The 14,588-nt window shown below is 38.1% G+C and overlaps 1 protein-coding gene across 3 annotated transcripts in view; it reads right to left on the bottom strand.

Moving 5' to 3' along the window:
- The window catches only part of cecr2 (CECR2 histone acetyl-lysine reader), a 119,131-nt gene that overhangs the window by 47,052 nt on the left and 57,491 nt on the right, over window positions 1–14,588 (bottom strand). For 2 of the 3 annotated variants that reach the window (XM_069903709.1, XM_069903710.1), the window contains exons 3-5: window positions 13,424–13,607; window positions 5,003–5,139; window positions 3,613–3,726 (exon numbers count right to left, since the gene is read on the bottom strand). In XM_069903709.1, coding sequence (XP_069759810.1) covers window positions 3,613–3,726; window positions 5,003–5,139; window positions 13,424–13,607 — 435 coding nt within the window. Of the gene's footprint in view, window positions 1–3,612; window positions 3,727–5,002; window positions 5,140–8,427; window positions 8,551–13,423; window positions 13,608–14,588 lie in introns of those variants that run through there. The other variant, XM_069903711.1, reaches the window with a different exon arrangement.

Genomic DNA, 14,588 nt, shown 5'->3' with positions numbered 1-14,588 from the left:
TATAAACACATGGATTTCCTTCGGGTGCCCTGGTTTCCTCCTTCAAGCCCCAGGGACCGACCAGGAAATGCAAAAACTGATGGGAAATAAGGAAATGGCAGAAAATTAAACAAATATGTCTTCACTGAAGATACAAAAAAATCTCCTGGAAATAGTGATGAACACAAGATGAATGAGGAAATGAAAGAAATTATCATGAAAAATTGTACTGGAGAAATTAATAAATGGTGGTACTTAGTTGATGGATTGGACTGCCATTTTCCAACAATTCTACTGCTTCTAGAAAAATTCTCAAATATTGTTAAGAAGCCTCTCATTTAATTGTTTAAGAAAGGAGGGACAGAGTAAACATGGATCTGCAGCCCATTTAACGCTATATCAAAAGAGGGAATTTGCTCATGTCTAGATAGGGATCATCAGGGCATAGAGAAAATGATAGTATTTGGCCAAGTAAATTTGGATTTACAAAAGGAAAATAGAATTGGACTAATTAATCCTCTGCAAGCTTTTTTTTGAGGTTTAGATCTAGAACAAACAAAGGGGGAAACCTGTGGATCTGGTGTCTTTGTACTTTCAGAATGAAGTTGCACAAGAGAACATGTGGCTGGGTTAATATAAAAGGCATGATTTGAGGACTGGTTAACTGACAAAAATCAGAAATGATTTTTTTGGAATTATTTATTCAAAAGAACGGTGACAAATTCAGGCCCTCATGCAGAGATTAAAGGGTTTCTGGATATCTCTAAATCTCAAGACCACATGTTCAAGCAGCAAAATGTTGCTCTCTAAAAGATTAGCCAAAATCTAATGGAGTGTCGAAACATACAGAGATCAATGGCCTCTTCTTGATTCCAGTTACGGTGTTCTTATTAAAGAACCTGAAGAGAACCTTTAGAACGCATTGAGAGAACAGTAAATAGATCATATCTCCATTTTATAAAAAGGATAGAGGCACGAGAAAATGTACAAAAAAAAATTCAACAGAATGATATTACAAGAGCTCAACCTTTTATCCAGGATTCCAAAAATCAGCCACCTCCAAAAACCAGCACTTTTTTCAGTAGATGACATCTGCTCAAAGATGGAGTTTGGTGCTAAACATAACCCGACACGACCCTTGCTCAACTCTTGTGCATCATGTCATGTTCTGCATTGCTAATTAATGGAATCATTACTTAATAAGTACCCAACCCGTCAAGCATGACCTTCGCTCGACACGTTAGAATATCCCACGTCATTCTACTACTTTATAAGTGCATCCAAATCACCATATACCGACGCCTGTCCAGTGTCGTAGTACTTTCAGTTGGCCCGTTGGTGGCAGGTCAATGGCTGCTGTTGCTACCCATAATCCCCCATGCAGTACCAGTACCACTACCAGGCGAGGTATGGGGGGGGGGGGGGGAGGAAGGAGGAGAGGGAGAGAAACGGCAGCGCAACTCGGGCAGATGAGGGGGGCGGGAGAGACAGCAGCGCATCTCAGGTGGGCCGGAGGGGGGGGGGGGGGGTGGGGAGGGGGAGAGAGGCGGCAGTGCGACTTGGGCAGGTGGGGGCTTAAGGATCAAAATCAAAATAATTCAAAAATTCAGAAGATTCCAAACAATGGTAGGTGTCCAGTCCTGACAAAAACTGGATAAAAGGTTTGGCACCTATATTACATAGCGATCATATCCATAATAAAAATCAAGCAGGTTTAATTGTATTCACATGATATATCAGTATAAAATCTTACATATTCATAAGGCTTATCCAAAGCCTATTTTGCTAATTGGCTGGCTTTGTTCATTTAACGTACTTTTCCACATGGTATACTGTGGCAAACATTGATGATTAAGTTAATCCATGTCAACAGAGCTGATGATTGAAAGAAAGAGCATTTGAAAAATAAAAGCTGAATCCTGACACAAAACTCATGGCTAATCAGGCAGCTGTGGCCTCTACCCTCTTGTATGCTCACAGTCTTGGAAGGGTGTAAACTATTGTCAATATCTTTTCCTAGGCCCATAATCTTCAGCCCTATTCGTGGCCCCAATTAAATGAGTTAGCTTCATTGGGCAGGCTGCATGGTACCATACTCTTAAAACAGACATTTTATTCTCAGTGCTGTCACAAAAAGATTACCAAACAGACAAAAGATTAAAAATTGTGGTCAAACCCTCCCTTGAAAAAGTGCAACAACCTACCATCTTTTGAGAAACCCTGACCTAAAGCTGCTCCTGGTAGTCAGGAAGATCCCAAGAACTTATCAGATAGAAAACCTACGTATATTGTAGAAGGAGCCCACCACTTCACAAACTACTACCAATCCACCCCATCAGTTATCTCTTAGGTTTCCTATATTGGCACTGTTCACCTCAGTATAATAAGAATGGAACCATAACTGCTCTTCTACTTCCTCAGGAGTTTGCAGAGGTTTGGTATGACAAGCTAGGCTTGGTAATTTGGCCACAAATTTAATTTCTGATTTTTGTCAGTTAACCAGTCCTCAAATCATGCCTTTTATATTAACCCAGCCACATGTTCTCTTGTGCAACTTCATTCTGAAAGTACAAAGACACCAGATCCACAGGTTTCCCCCTTTGTTTGTTCTAGATCTAAACCTCAAAAAAAAGCTTGCAGAGGATTAATTAGTCCAATTCTATTTTCCTTTTGTAAATCCAAATTTACTTGGCCAAATACTATCATTTTCTCTATGCCCTGATGATCCCTATCTAGACATGAGCAAATTCCCTCTTTTGATATAGCGTTAAATGGGCTGCAGATCCATGTTTACTCTGTCCCTCCTTTCTTAAACAATTAAATGAGAGGCTTCTTAACAATATTTGAGAATTTTTCTAGAAGCAGTAGAATTGTTGGAAAATGGCAGTCCAATCCATCAACTAAGTACCACCATTTATTAATTTCTCCAGTACAATTTTTCATGATAATTTCTTTCATTTCCTCATTCATCTGTTTAATACAATTAAACAGCAGAAATGCCTTGAGAAATCCACCCCACTATCATCAATGCTTGGAAGTCCACAAGCAAATTTCTACAGATACGTGATAGAAAGTTTGCTGACCCGCTGCATTATGGTCTGGTATGGGGACACCAAGACCTGAGCATAAAGCCCTCCAAAAGGTAGTGGACACAGCCCAGGACATCACAAGCAAAACCCTCCATGCTACTGAGAACATCTACAGGAAATGCTGCCATCAGAGAGCAGCAGCAATCATCAAGGATCCATACCACCCAGAACAGGCTCTGTTCTCACTGCTGCCATCAGTAAAGTGGTATAGGTGCCACAAGCCTCACACCACCAGGTTCAGGAACACCTGCAACACCTTCACCATCAGACTTCTCAATGATAAACTCAATCAGGATCTCACTTAAGGTCTCTTATTTGTGCACTTCGAGCTTTTGATTTTCTCTGCATTGCAGTTTGTTTACATTTGTTATCGGTTTACATTTCTTTGCTTACATGTGTACAATTATATTTTGCACTACTAATAAGTGGTAATTCTGCAGAAAAAAAGCATCTCAGGGTTGTATGAGACGTCATTTATTTACTCCGATAATAAATTTGAAATTAATCTTGAGAAACTGCCCAATGTTTAAAAAGAATTACTTACCGCATAGTTGCTAAATAAATATCTTCCAACTTTTTCCGTTTTGAAGGCCGGCCTCTCTTTTTAGGCTTCAGATGTACGAGTTTGTAATCAGAATTATTTTGTTTTCTATTTTCCCTGCGATAGAAAAATTAACATAGGAGTCACTGCATGTAACCATTGCAAACACAGAACATCAAAATTCCAGTGAAGTCTTATTGAACAAAATTGCTGGTTTCCTTAAATCACAAGAGAAACTTGTCCATGAACTACTCTTTGCAGATGATGCCGCTTTAGTTGCCCATTCAGAGCCAGCTCTTCAGCGCTTGACGTCCTGCTTTGCGGAAACTGCCAAAATGTTTGGCCTGAAAGTCAGCCTGAAGAAAACTGAGGTCCTCCATCAGCCAGCTCCCCACCATGACTACCAGCCCCCCCACATCTCCATCGGGCACACAAAACTCAAAACGGTCAACCAGTTTACCTATCTCGGCTGCACCATTTCATCAGATGCAAGGATCGACAATGAGATAGACAACAGACTCGCCAAGGCAAATAGCGCCTTTGGAAGACTACACAAAAGAGTCTGGAAAAACAACCAACTGAAAAACCTCACAAAGATAAGCGTATACAGAGCCGTTGTCATACCCACACTCCTGTTCGGCTCCGAATCATGGGTCCTCTACCGGCACCACCTACGGCTCCTAGAACGCTTCCACCAGCGTTGTCTCCGCTCCATCCTCAACATCCATTGGAGCGCTCACACCCCTAACGTCGAGGTACTCGAGATGGCAGAGGTCGACAGCATCGAGTCCACGCTGCTGAAGATCCAGCTGCGCTGGATGGGTCACGTCTCCAGAATGGAGGACCATCGCCTTCCCAAGATCGTATTATATGGCGAGCTCTCCACTGGCCACCGTGACAGAGGTGCACCAAAGAAAAGGTACAAGGACTGCCTAAAGAAATCTCTTGGTGCCTGCCACATTGACCACCGCCAGTGGGCTGATAACGCCTCAAACCGTGCATCTTGGCGCCTCACAGTTTGGCGGGCAGCAGCCTCCTTTGAAGAAGACCGCAGAGCCTACCTCACTGACAAAAGGCAAAGGAGGAAAAACCCAACACCCAACCCCAACCAACCAATTTTCCCTTGCAACCGCTGCAATCGTGTCTGCCTGTCCCGCATCGGACTGGTCAGCCACAAACGAGCCTGCAGCTGACGTGGACTTTTTACCCCCTCCATAAATCTTCGTCCGCGAAGCCAAGCCAAAGAAAGAATTTACAATGATTCCCCTACACAAATCCTCCAGGTTGACATTAGCATCACATCCTTTTAATTTCTCATATGTCACATTTTGATGCTCATTGTAATATACTTCAACAGGCTTGTGTGCACGAACAAAAGAAAAAGGATTATTACATTTCTTCTGCCTGGTTTTTGTCCAGTAAGAATGATGGTCTCTCTTTGTATAAACGAGTACCATAAAAATACCAATAGGTTGATCCAATGGCATCTTCTCCTAAAGGTTCAACTCGCAAATTATCAGCATCCAGACCCTGAAACAGATTAAGAAAAAAGAAAATTAAACCTCAAACTTTGATTTCCAAATCCAAGATCTAACCTTTTATTTCTAATCATTAAGACTCCTGGAATGAATTGTAATTTCATCATTTAACTTCATGTATAAAACGTTAACTTCCTTGCAAGGAAGTTCAGGCAGAAGATTCTGGTTTTGATCAGAATTTCCAAACCGGACACTTATAATGTATGGAATGACAAACAGATTAGAGCTGAAATCTTGCAAATTGTACTTGTGGCCAAGGTAGAAATCAACACCAACAGGTTACTGGACATCTCCTACATTTCAAAGACATATGGAGTTAGTATGTTAGCTGGGTTAATTTGGACAGCACAGGGTCATGGGCAAGAAGGGCCTATTGCCATGCTATATCTCTAAGTGAAATTTAAAATTCTCAAGCATGAATATGGGTCATCCACCCTCCCCTTCAAAGCTAGGCTTGGGAATTTGGCCACAAGACCAACTAACAGCAGAAATGCCTTGAGAAATCCACCCCACCATCATCAATGCTTGCAAGTCTACAAGTGTTAACAGAAATAGTGAATGTTTAAAAGTAGATCAGAGATTTGAGAATAGAGTAAAGTAATTAACAAATGAAAAGACATTGATCAAATGGCTAAAACGGTCATATATGTTGTCTCGCAAGTTCAAAAGCCAAGATGCAAAGTCACACATAAGACAGCAAATACGAGAATCAGGATCAAAAATTAAATTATTGCAGGAACTCAGTGGTCAAGCAGTATCTGTTGAGAAAAAGAGAAAATGTTAGTCCACAACCATGCATCAGGACCAAGATGAAATATATATTAAAGAGTTAAGCTGGTTGTGCCTGGTTTTGCACCAAACTAAAGACAGATCTATGATGAAATACATCTTTTACTAAATAGAGCAGTTCTGAAATTGAGAAAGTAACAAAATAGAAATGTATAAAGAGAAGCAGCATTTGACTGCATCATCATGGGTTTTACAGAAAGAAAATAACAGATCTTAGATAAAAAAAAACTGAAAACTAAATTATGGGTTAAATCTGTGCTGTAAATTCAATGACTTTGTAAGACAATAAGAAACCAGAGATGGATGCTGGTAGGTTTGTGTTAAGCAATGCCATAAGGTTGAAAAGGAATTATGAGCATGTTCCAGGTTCAGTTTTAATAACAGACTGTTCCTGGGGATGCACTCTGAGTCTGACATCCAGAACTGCTGAAAGACCATCAACTGCTGCAGCTGTACAGGGCCTTGGTGAGACCTCACCTGGAGTACTGCGTGCAGTTTTGGTCGCCTTATCTGAGGAAGGATATCCTTGCCTTGGAGGGGGTGCAAAGAAGGTTCACTAGGCTGATACTGGGATTGTAGGGACTCACATATGAAGAAAGGTTGGATAGACTAGGCTTGTATTCTCTGGAAATTAGAAGATTGACAGGGGGGGGGGGTCCTTATAGAAACTTATAAAATTCTTTTTTTTTATGCATTTATATTTTTTTATTTTTCATATTTTGAACCATATAAACCACAATACATACAAATGTTTTTCATTAAATATACACAGTGGCATTTTCTCCCTTCTTTTCCCACTACCTTCCCTTCCCCCCACCTCCAAAACCAATAAATATTCAACATATACAATACAATTAAACCATTAAACAATGTCTTCACACAATGAAAAATAAACAAGAAAAATGTGTCATCTACTTTTACACACTGGATCAAATCCTTTTATCTTCTTATCATTTTAGGGGGTGGAGATCCGAGACAAGCCCTCTCTGTTATGTTCCCAAATTTGTTCAAAAAATGAGACTTTATTTTTTAAATTGTATGTTATTTTTTCCAATGGAATACATTTAATCATTTCCATGTACCATTGCTGTATTCTCATGCATTGTTCCATTTTCCAAGTTGACATTATACATTATGATAACTAAGGCTATCATAATAAATTTTTTTTGCGCTTTATCCAATTTGAAGCCCAATGCCTTACTTCTTATACTACTTAGAAGAAAGATCTCTGGATTTTTTGGCATGTTATTTTATTTAATATCTGATTTATATCTTCCCAAAACATTTTCACTTTCTCACATGCCCAAATTGCATGTATTGTTGTTCCCATTTCCTTCTTACAGCGAAAACATCTATCTGATAATGTTGGATCCCATTTTTTTAAACTTTTGGGGTGTGTAACCAATTATACTGTATCATGCTTAATCTTGTGTTTATTATATTCTTAGTTCCAGAACAACTTTACCCATGTTTCATTTTTTATCTTTATGTTTAAATCCTTTTCCCACTTTTGTTTGGGTTTACAGCTTATTTCATCCTTTTTCTTATCTTGCAGCTTGATGTACATGTTTGTTATAAATCTTTTAATTATCATTGCATCTGTAATCACTTATTCAAAGCTGCTTCCTTCTGGTAATCTCAGTCTATTTCCCAATTTATCCTTTAAATAAGCTTTCAGTTATTTCAGATATGCAAACATTGTACCATGAGTTATTCCATATTTGTACTTCAACTGTTCAAATGTTATTATTTCCCAAGAAACAATTTTCTATTCTTTTAATTCCTTTTCTCTCCCATTCTCTAAAGGAAAGGTTATCTATTGTGAAAGGGATTAGCGGATTTTGCATCAATGTTAATTTTGGTATTTGGTAATTCTTTTTTTTCCTTTCTAAGTGAATCTTCTTCCATATATTGAGTAAATGATGCAGTACTGGTGAGCTTTTATATTGTACCAACTTTTCATCCCACTTATAAAATATATGTTCTGGTACCTTCTCCCCTATTTTATATAGTTCTACCTTAGTCAAGTCTGGTTTTTCCCTTGTCTGGTAAAAATCTGATAAATATCTTAATTGTGCTGCTCTATAATAATTTCTAAAGTTTGGTAACTGCATACCACCTTGGTTGTACCTCTCTGTTAATTTATCTAACGCTATCCACCGTTTCCCCCCCATTCCACAAGAACTTCCTTATTATTCTCTTTAGTTCATTAAAGAATTTCTCTGTTAAAGGAATTGGTAACGGATGAAATAAGTATTGTATCCTTGGGAAGACATTCATTTTAATGCAATTTACCCTCTCTATCAACATTAGCAGTAATTCTTTCCAATGTTCTAAGTCCTCCTACAATTTCTTTATTAGCAGCTGATAACTTAAGCCACTTGTACAAATTAAATTATTATCTAACCTAATACCTAGGTATCGGATTGCTTGTGTTTGCCATTTAAATGGTGATTCTTTTTTTAAATTCTGTATAATCCGCATTACTCACCGGCATCACTTCACTTTTATTTGCATTGATCTTGTACCCCCGATATTTCTCCATATTCCTTCAATTTCTTATGTAATTCTTTTATTGATATTTCTGGTTCTGTTCAGTATACTGTGATGTCATCTGCAAATAAACTGATTTTATACTCCTTTATTTTTATCCTTTTTATTTTCTGTTCTTATCAGTTCTACCAATGGTTCTATTGATAAAGCGGACAGTGAGGGGGATAATGGACATCCCTGCCTCGTTGACCTACTTAATTTAAATTGATTCGATACATATCCATTTACTGTTACCTTCGCCAATGGTCCACTATATAATGCTTTAATCCAATTAATATATTTTTCTGGTAGATTGAATAAATAATTCCATTCTACTCTGTCAAAGGCTTTTTCTGCGTCTGAGCACTGTTGGCTGCTTATTTCCTTGAACTGCGTGAATTAGATTAATAAATTTACAGACATTATCCGCTGTTCGTCTTTTCTTAATAAATCCAGTTTGATCTTGTTTTACTATTTTTGGTACACAATTGGCCAATCTGTTTGCTAATAATTTCGCTATTATCTTATAATCTGAATTAAGTAGAGATATTGGTCTATTTGATGCTGGTGTTAGTGGATCCTTCCCCGTCTTTGGTATTACTGTAATTATTGCTGCCTTACATGAATCTGGCAAGTTTTGTGTTTCTTTTATCTGGTTCATTACTTCCAGGAAAGGAGGAATTAATAACTCTTTAAATGTTTTATAGAATTCTATTGGGAATCCATCCTCTCCAGGCATTTTATTGTTCGGCAGTTTTTTAAATATATCCTGTACTTCCTCTATTTCAAATGGCTTTATTAGTTTGTTTTGTTCCTTTTCTTGCAATTTCCGCAGTTCAATTTTAGTTAATATCTCTTCTACTTTATCATCTTTCCCATCATTCTCAGTTTGGTATAATTGTTCATAAAATTTCTCATTAATCTCTATTGGATTATATGAAATTTGTTTATCCTTTTTCCTTGATGCCAATACAGCTCTTTTAGCTTGTTCGGTTTTAAGTTGCCAGGCTAATATTTTATTTGTTTTTTTCTCCTAGTTCGTAATACCTTTGCTTTATTTTCATTATGTTCTTCTCCTTCTTATATGTCTGTAATGTTTCGTATTTTATTTTTTTGTCTGCCAATTCTCTCCTTTTTGTTATATCATCCTTTTTTACTAGTTCCTTTTCTGTACTTACTATCTCCCTTTCCAATTGCTCTAGTTTTACTTAACTTATTATCTGCCCACTTATGAAGGCTTTCATTGCGTCCCATAATATAAATTTGCCTTTCACTGATTCCGTATTTATTTCAAAATATGTTTTAATTTGGCGTTCAATAAACTCTCCAAATTCCTGCCTTTTAAGTAGCCTGGAGTTTAACCTCCATCTATATGTTCTTGGTGGGATGTCCTCCACTTCTATTAATAACAGGGGTGAATGATCATTTTTCAGTTTTCCTAACTCTACCCTGAATATGGGCCGACAACAAAAACATATCAATCCTTGAGTATGTTTTATGCCTACTTGAATAATATGAATATTCTTTCTCTCTTGGGTGTTGCCTCCTCCATATATCCATAAGTTTCATTTCCTGGATTGATTTAATCATAAATTTGGCCGCTTTATTCTTTTTAACTAGTCTTTTGTCCAGTTGTATCCAACATTGTATCCAAATTAAGGTTAAAATCCCCTCCTATCAAAATATTTCCTTGTGTATCTACAATCTTCAGAAAAATATCTTGCATAAACTTTTGATCCTCTTCATTAGGTGCATATATATTGAGCAAATTCCAAAATTCTGAGTATATCTGACACTTTATCATTACATAACTCCCTGCTGGATCTATTATTTCCTCCTCCATTCGATCAGTACATTTTTATTAATTAATATAGCTACACATCTAGCTTTTGAATTATATGATGCTGCCGCTACATGCCCTACCCAGTCTCTTTAATTCGTTATGTTCCACTTCAGTTAGATGTGTTTCCTGCACAAATGTTATATCTATTTTTTCTTTTTTTCAGTAAATTTAATAACCTCTTCCTTTTAATTTGGTTATGTATTCCATTAATGTTTATATTCATATAGTTCAACATGGACATCTCATATACTGTTTACACCTCATTTCCACTTCATCTCTCAGTTTTCCCTTTTTAAATTCAATGTATGACAACACATTTAAAACATAAAACTTTAAAACTTGACAACTCCCACATCCAATATACCCTTAACCCCAAATATTCCCCCCCCCCCCCCATCTCTGAGTTGCCCCTTATCCCTTGCCGGGCAACCACAACTCCCTTTTCCATTTGGATTGTGAACCTGGTCGCAAGTGTCAACTGATTTCGCAGTGACGGTTATTCTCTCTCTCCCTCCCCCCCCCCAGAAAATACTTTTTTTAAAAAAAACACACATATAACAAAGTTCTCCCTTTCCCACCCCCTTATTTCCTTTCTTCCCTTCTCTTCCCCTTCTTTAGTTCTTTACTTATACATTGTTTTTCCATCTTTTTATATGTTTTATCGCCGTTCTTCATTCTTGTTATACATCTCTTCATCTCTCCTTCTGTCCTGCAAGCGCTCTGGAAATTCTGTGCTTCCTCTGGATCTGAGAACAGTCTGTTTTGCTCCCCAGGGATAAATATTTTAAGCACAGCTGGATGTCTTAACATAAATTTATAACCTTTTTTCCATAGGATCAATTTTGCTGTATTAAACTCCTTCCTCTTCTTTAAGAGTTCAAAACTTATGTCTGGGTAAAAAAAATATTTTTCCTTGGCAATGGTTTATTGTCTTCTCTAATTTTATTCCTTGCCCACTCCAGTATATTTTCTCTTGTCGTATATCTCACATTTTACTAAAATGGATCTTGGTTTTTGATGTGTCTGTGGTTTTGGAGCTAGTGTTCTGTGTGCCCTTTCTATTTCCATTCTTTCCTATATTTCTGTCATTCCCAGGACCTTTGGGATCCATTCTTTTATAAATTCCTTCATATCTGTGCCTTCTTTATCCTCCTTTAGGCCCACTATTTTTATCTTGTTTCGCCTACTAAAATTTTCCAACATATCAATTTTCTGAGCTAACAACTCTTGTGTCTCTTTAATTTTTTTTAAATCGCTTTCTTCCAATTTTCCTCTTAAGTCATTTACTTCCATTCCTAGTCGTTTCTCGTTCTTCGACATTTCTACTCTTTTCACTATTTCTGTCACTTTATCTTCTGTTCTTTTCATTTTTCTTTTAATTGCACTAAATTCTAATGACAACCATTCTTTTAATGCTCTCATTTGCTCTTGAAAGCAAGCTTTATCTGTATTCTGTCCATCTGTTTTACCTTCTATTTCTGTGAAGATCGTGGTTTTCTTCTTCTTCCGTGTCTGTACCTGTGTTTTTGTCGTCCTCTTTGTATCTGTATCTCTTCTGACTTTCCTGATGAGTTGCTGGTCTCACTTTGTCGGGGCCTCTTCTTGCTTGACCTCTTGCTGTTGGTCCTTCTGAGCTGCTCATCTGAGCCTCCTGCTGCTGTTCTGCTTTCCTTTCACTCCCTCTTTTGTCGTTTTCCTCTTCTTCCAGTTGAGAGCCCCGGTGTCGGGCATCCCTCAGCTGGTTGCGCTGTGGTTGCCTGCTCCTTGGCTGAGCCCCCCTCCCGTTGGTCTTCTCCTTAGTTTAGCACTGAGCACTTTTGTTTGGCTCAGAGAGCCATTTTTGCAGTCCAGCGGTCAAGGGATCGCGACTCCGCGGGGCTGTCACCAACCTCGGAGATCGGGCGTTCTTCTCCACCACGGCTCCGTTTCTTCGTCCAGGTAAGGCCTTCTTTCTTTTCCGGCGTCTTTTCTTTTTTTTTCCCCCTGTTGTTTTTACTTTTTCCTTCTTGGGTGCCATTTTCTTTCTTTTCTCTACAACTTTATCTTTTATTTCTTATGTTTTGTATTTATAGAACTTTGTATTTTCTTCACTTTTTTTCTTCTTTTCTGGAGAGGGCTGGTATTACCCTACCGGCCACTACTCCATCACATGGCTCCTTCGAAACATAAAATTCTTAAGGGTTTAAACAAACTTGATGCAGAAAGGTTGTTTCTAATGCTGGGAAAAACCAGAACCAGGGGCTATAGTTTAAGGATAAGGGGGGATTTTTTAAGGACCGAGATGAGGAAAAATTTCTTCTCTCAGAGAGTGGTAAATGTGTGGAATTCTTTGCCACAGGAAGTAGTTGAGGCCGGTTCCCTGTCAATATTTAAGTGCAAGTTAGATTTGGCCCTTGTGGCCAAGGAGATTAGGGGGTATGGGGAGAAGGCAGAAACCGGGTACTGATCAGCTCTGAGGGGCCAAATGGCCTACTCCTACACCTATTTTCTCTCTTTCTAACTCAATGAAAGTCTCTCTTTATGTTGGTCTTTCAGCATACTGAGATGTCGGTCTGGGAATGCTGCCAACTGGCACATTCCAGGCTGCAGGAGCAAATGTTGAGGTTTGGTGCAGCCATGCAAAGGCACTGTGGGGAAAGATACTGGGCATGAGGGGCTGACACTAAGGGGAAGCCCCTCAACCAACAGAGGGGTGGGGGTGGAGTATTAAGATAAGAATGTAAAATACAATGATTATGTATCAATATGATTTTCACTATGAATATAAAAAGTCTTGAACAGTTTTTCTTATATTGGAAATAATTTATTGTGAATAAAGTATATTGGGGGGAGCAGCTTGATTGACTGAACGGTGTATGTCAAATCTAGAGGGAACAAAACAGGGAATACTTCAGTTTTGATGCTGTTGACTTGTCGGACAAATGGAAAATCTGTGTTCATGAATGAATAATGGGTTCTGAAGTGAAGAATTAGATGGAGCCTGTTGGGAACAGCACAAGTGGGTGAGTTCAGGGTTGGAGAAAATGAGGCAAGAGGGAAAAAATAGTTTCTGTAAGTAGTTACATTTCAGAGCAGTATGAAATAAGCTTTTCCCCTTCATTTAAAGTTGTACCTTTAAAAGATCAAACACATCATCTGCATCCAATCTATAATCGCAGAGCCTATGTAATAGTTCCACGCGTAAACGAATGGGCAATTCTTTGAACTTGGTGTTTTTCAGTGGGTTTGCTCTGCCTTCTTCAAGTTCCCATCGATGTTTAATAATGTCTTCCAAGTACATGTCACAGCTGTCGGGTCTGGGAAACAAATATACTGTTAATAACTATAATCAAACTGTTCAATATACACAGGAGACATTTGCCATCTTTGGCTGCTATATTCACAGTATGTACTTACTGGGAAATGACAGCTCTAAACATGGAAAATTTGAGTGTTCCTGGTGGTCACTGACACAAGGCCTTTGGGTTAGGAAACAATGGTAGAATATTTATATTGTTCATTGAAGGATTTTTTTTTAAAAAGATTCAATATTCTGTTATTATCATGTAATAAAACAAGAAAATGTAATATTACATAAGGCAGAGAATCACCATTAGTAACAAAGGGTTGCCATTTTGCAAGTAATGTGCAGTTTAAAAGGTTCATTTTTAAAATTATCGAGTATTAGCTACAAGATTTTTTTTTAAAAAGAACACGTACAAGATGTAATTACTCCTGAAGAATATCATAACGTTTTTATTTACCAGTTATATGCCTTGCCATGGAGCAACATGCTACTTAAACGATGGCAAGTGTAATCACATCAGCCAACCCAAGAAGGCAGAGTGGTGTCACTAACATTCAATCACTGATGGACAAAAGAAATAGAAGTTGGAGCAGGCCTTTTGCCACTGTGCCTGCACATTCATTAAATAATACTGTGACTGACCCCTTCCCTCACCAATTCCATTTCCCTCAATTCCTTGAGCAACTAAAAAGATCGATCCATTTCAATCTTGAATCGACTCCCTGGCTAAGTTCCCACAGCCTTCCCAAATAAACAATTCCACAGCCATCTGCATGAATAATTTTTTGCTTATCTTAGTCATAAAATGAGGAGAGGGTGAGAAATTGATAGGTATATGGGAAAGGACAGGTATGGGAAATAGCATTGATGGGTATATTCTTAGAACTACATAGGATTGTCTTCCTCTTTTAGTAAGAAAAGACAAAATAACCACAGACCAAATGCAGATATTTCAATGCATTTCATTGTCGATCATATTATTTCATACTGG

The sequence above is a fragment of the Narcine bancroftii genome, chromosome 11, assembly GCF_036971445.1.
Source record: "Narcine bancroftii isolate sNarBan1 chromosome 11, sNarBan1.hap1, whole genome shotgun sequence".
In the NCBI taxonomy this organism is placed as follows: domain Eukaryota; kingdom Metazoa; phylum Chordata; class Chondrichthyes; order Torpediniformes; family Narcinidae; genus Narcine; species Narcine bancroftii.
This window is presented reverse-complemented; position numbering and strand designations above follow the sequence as displayed.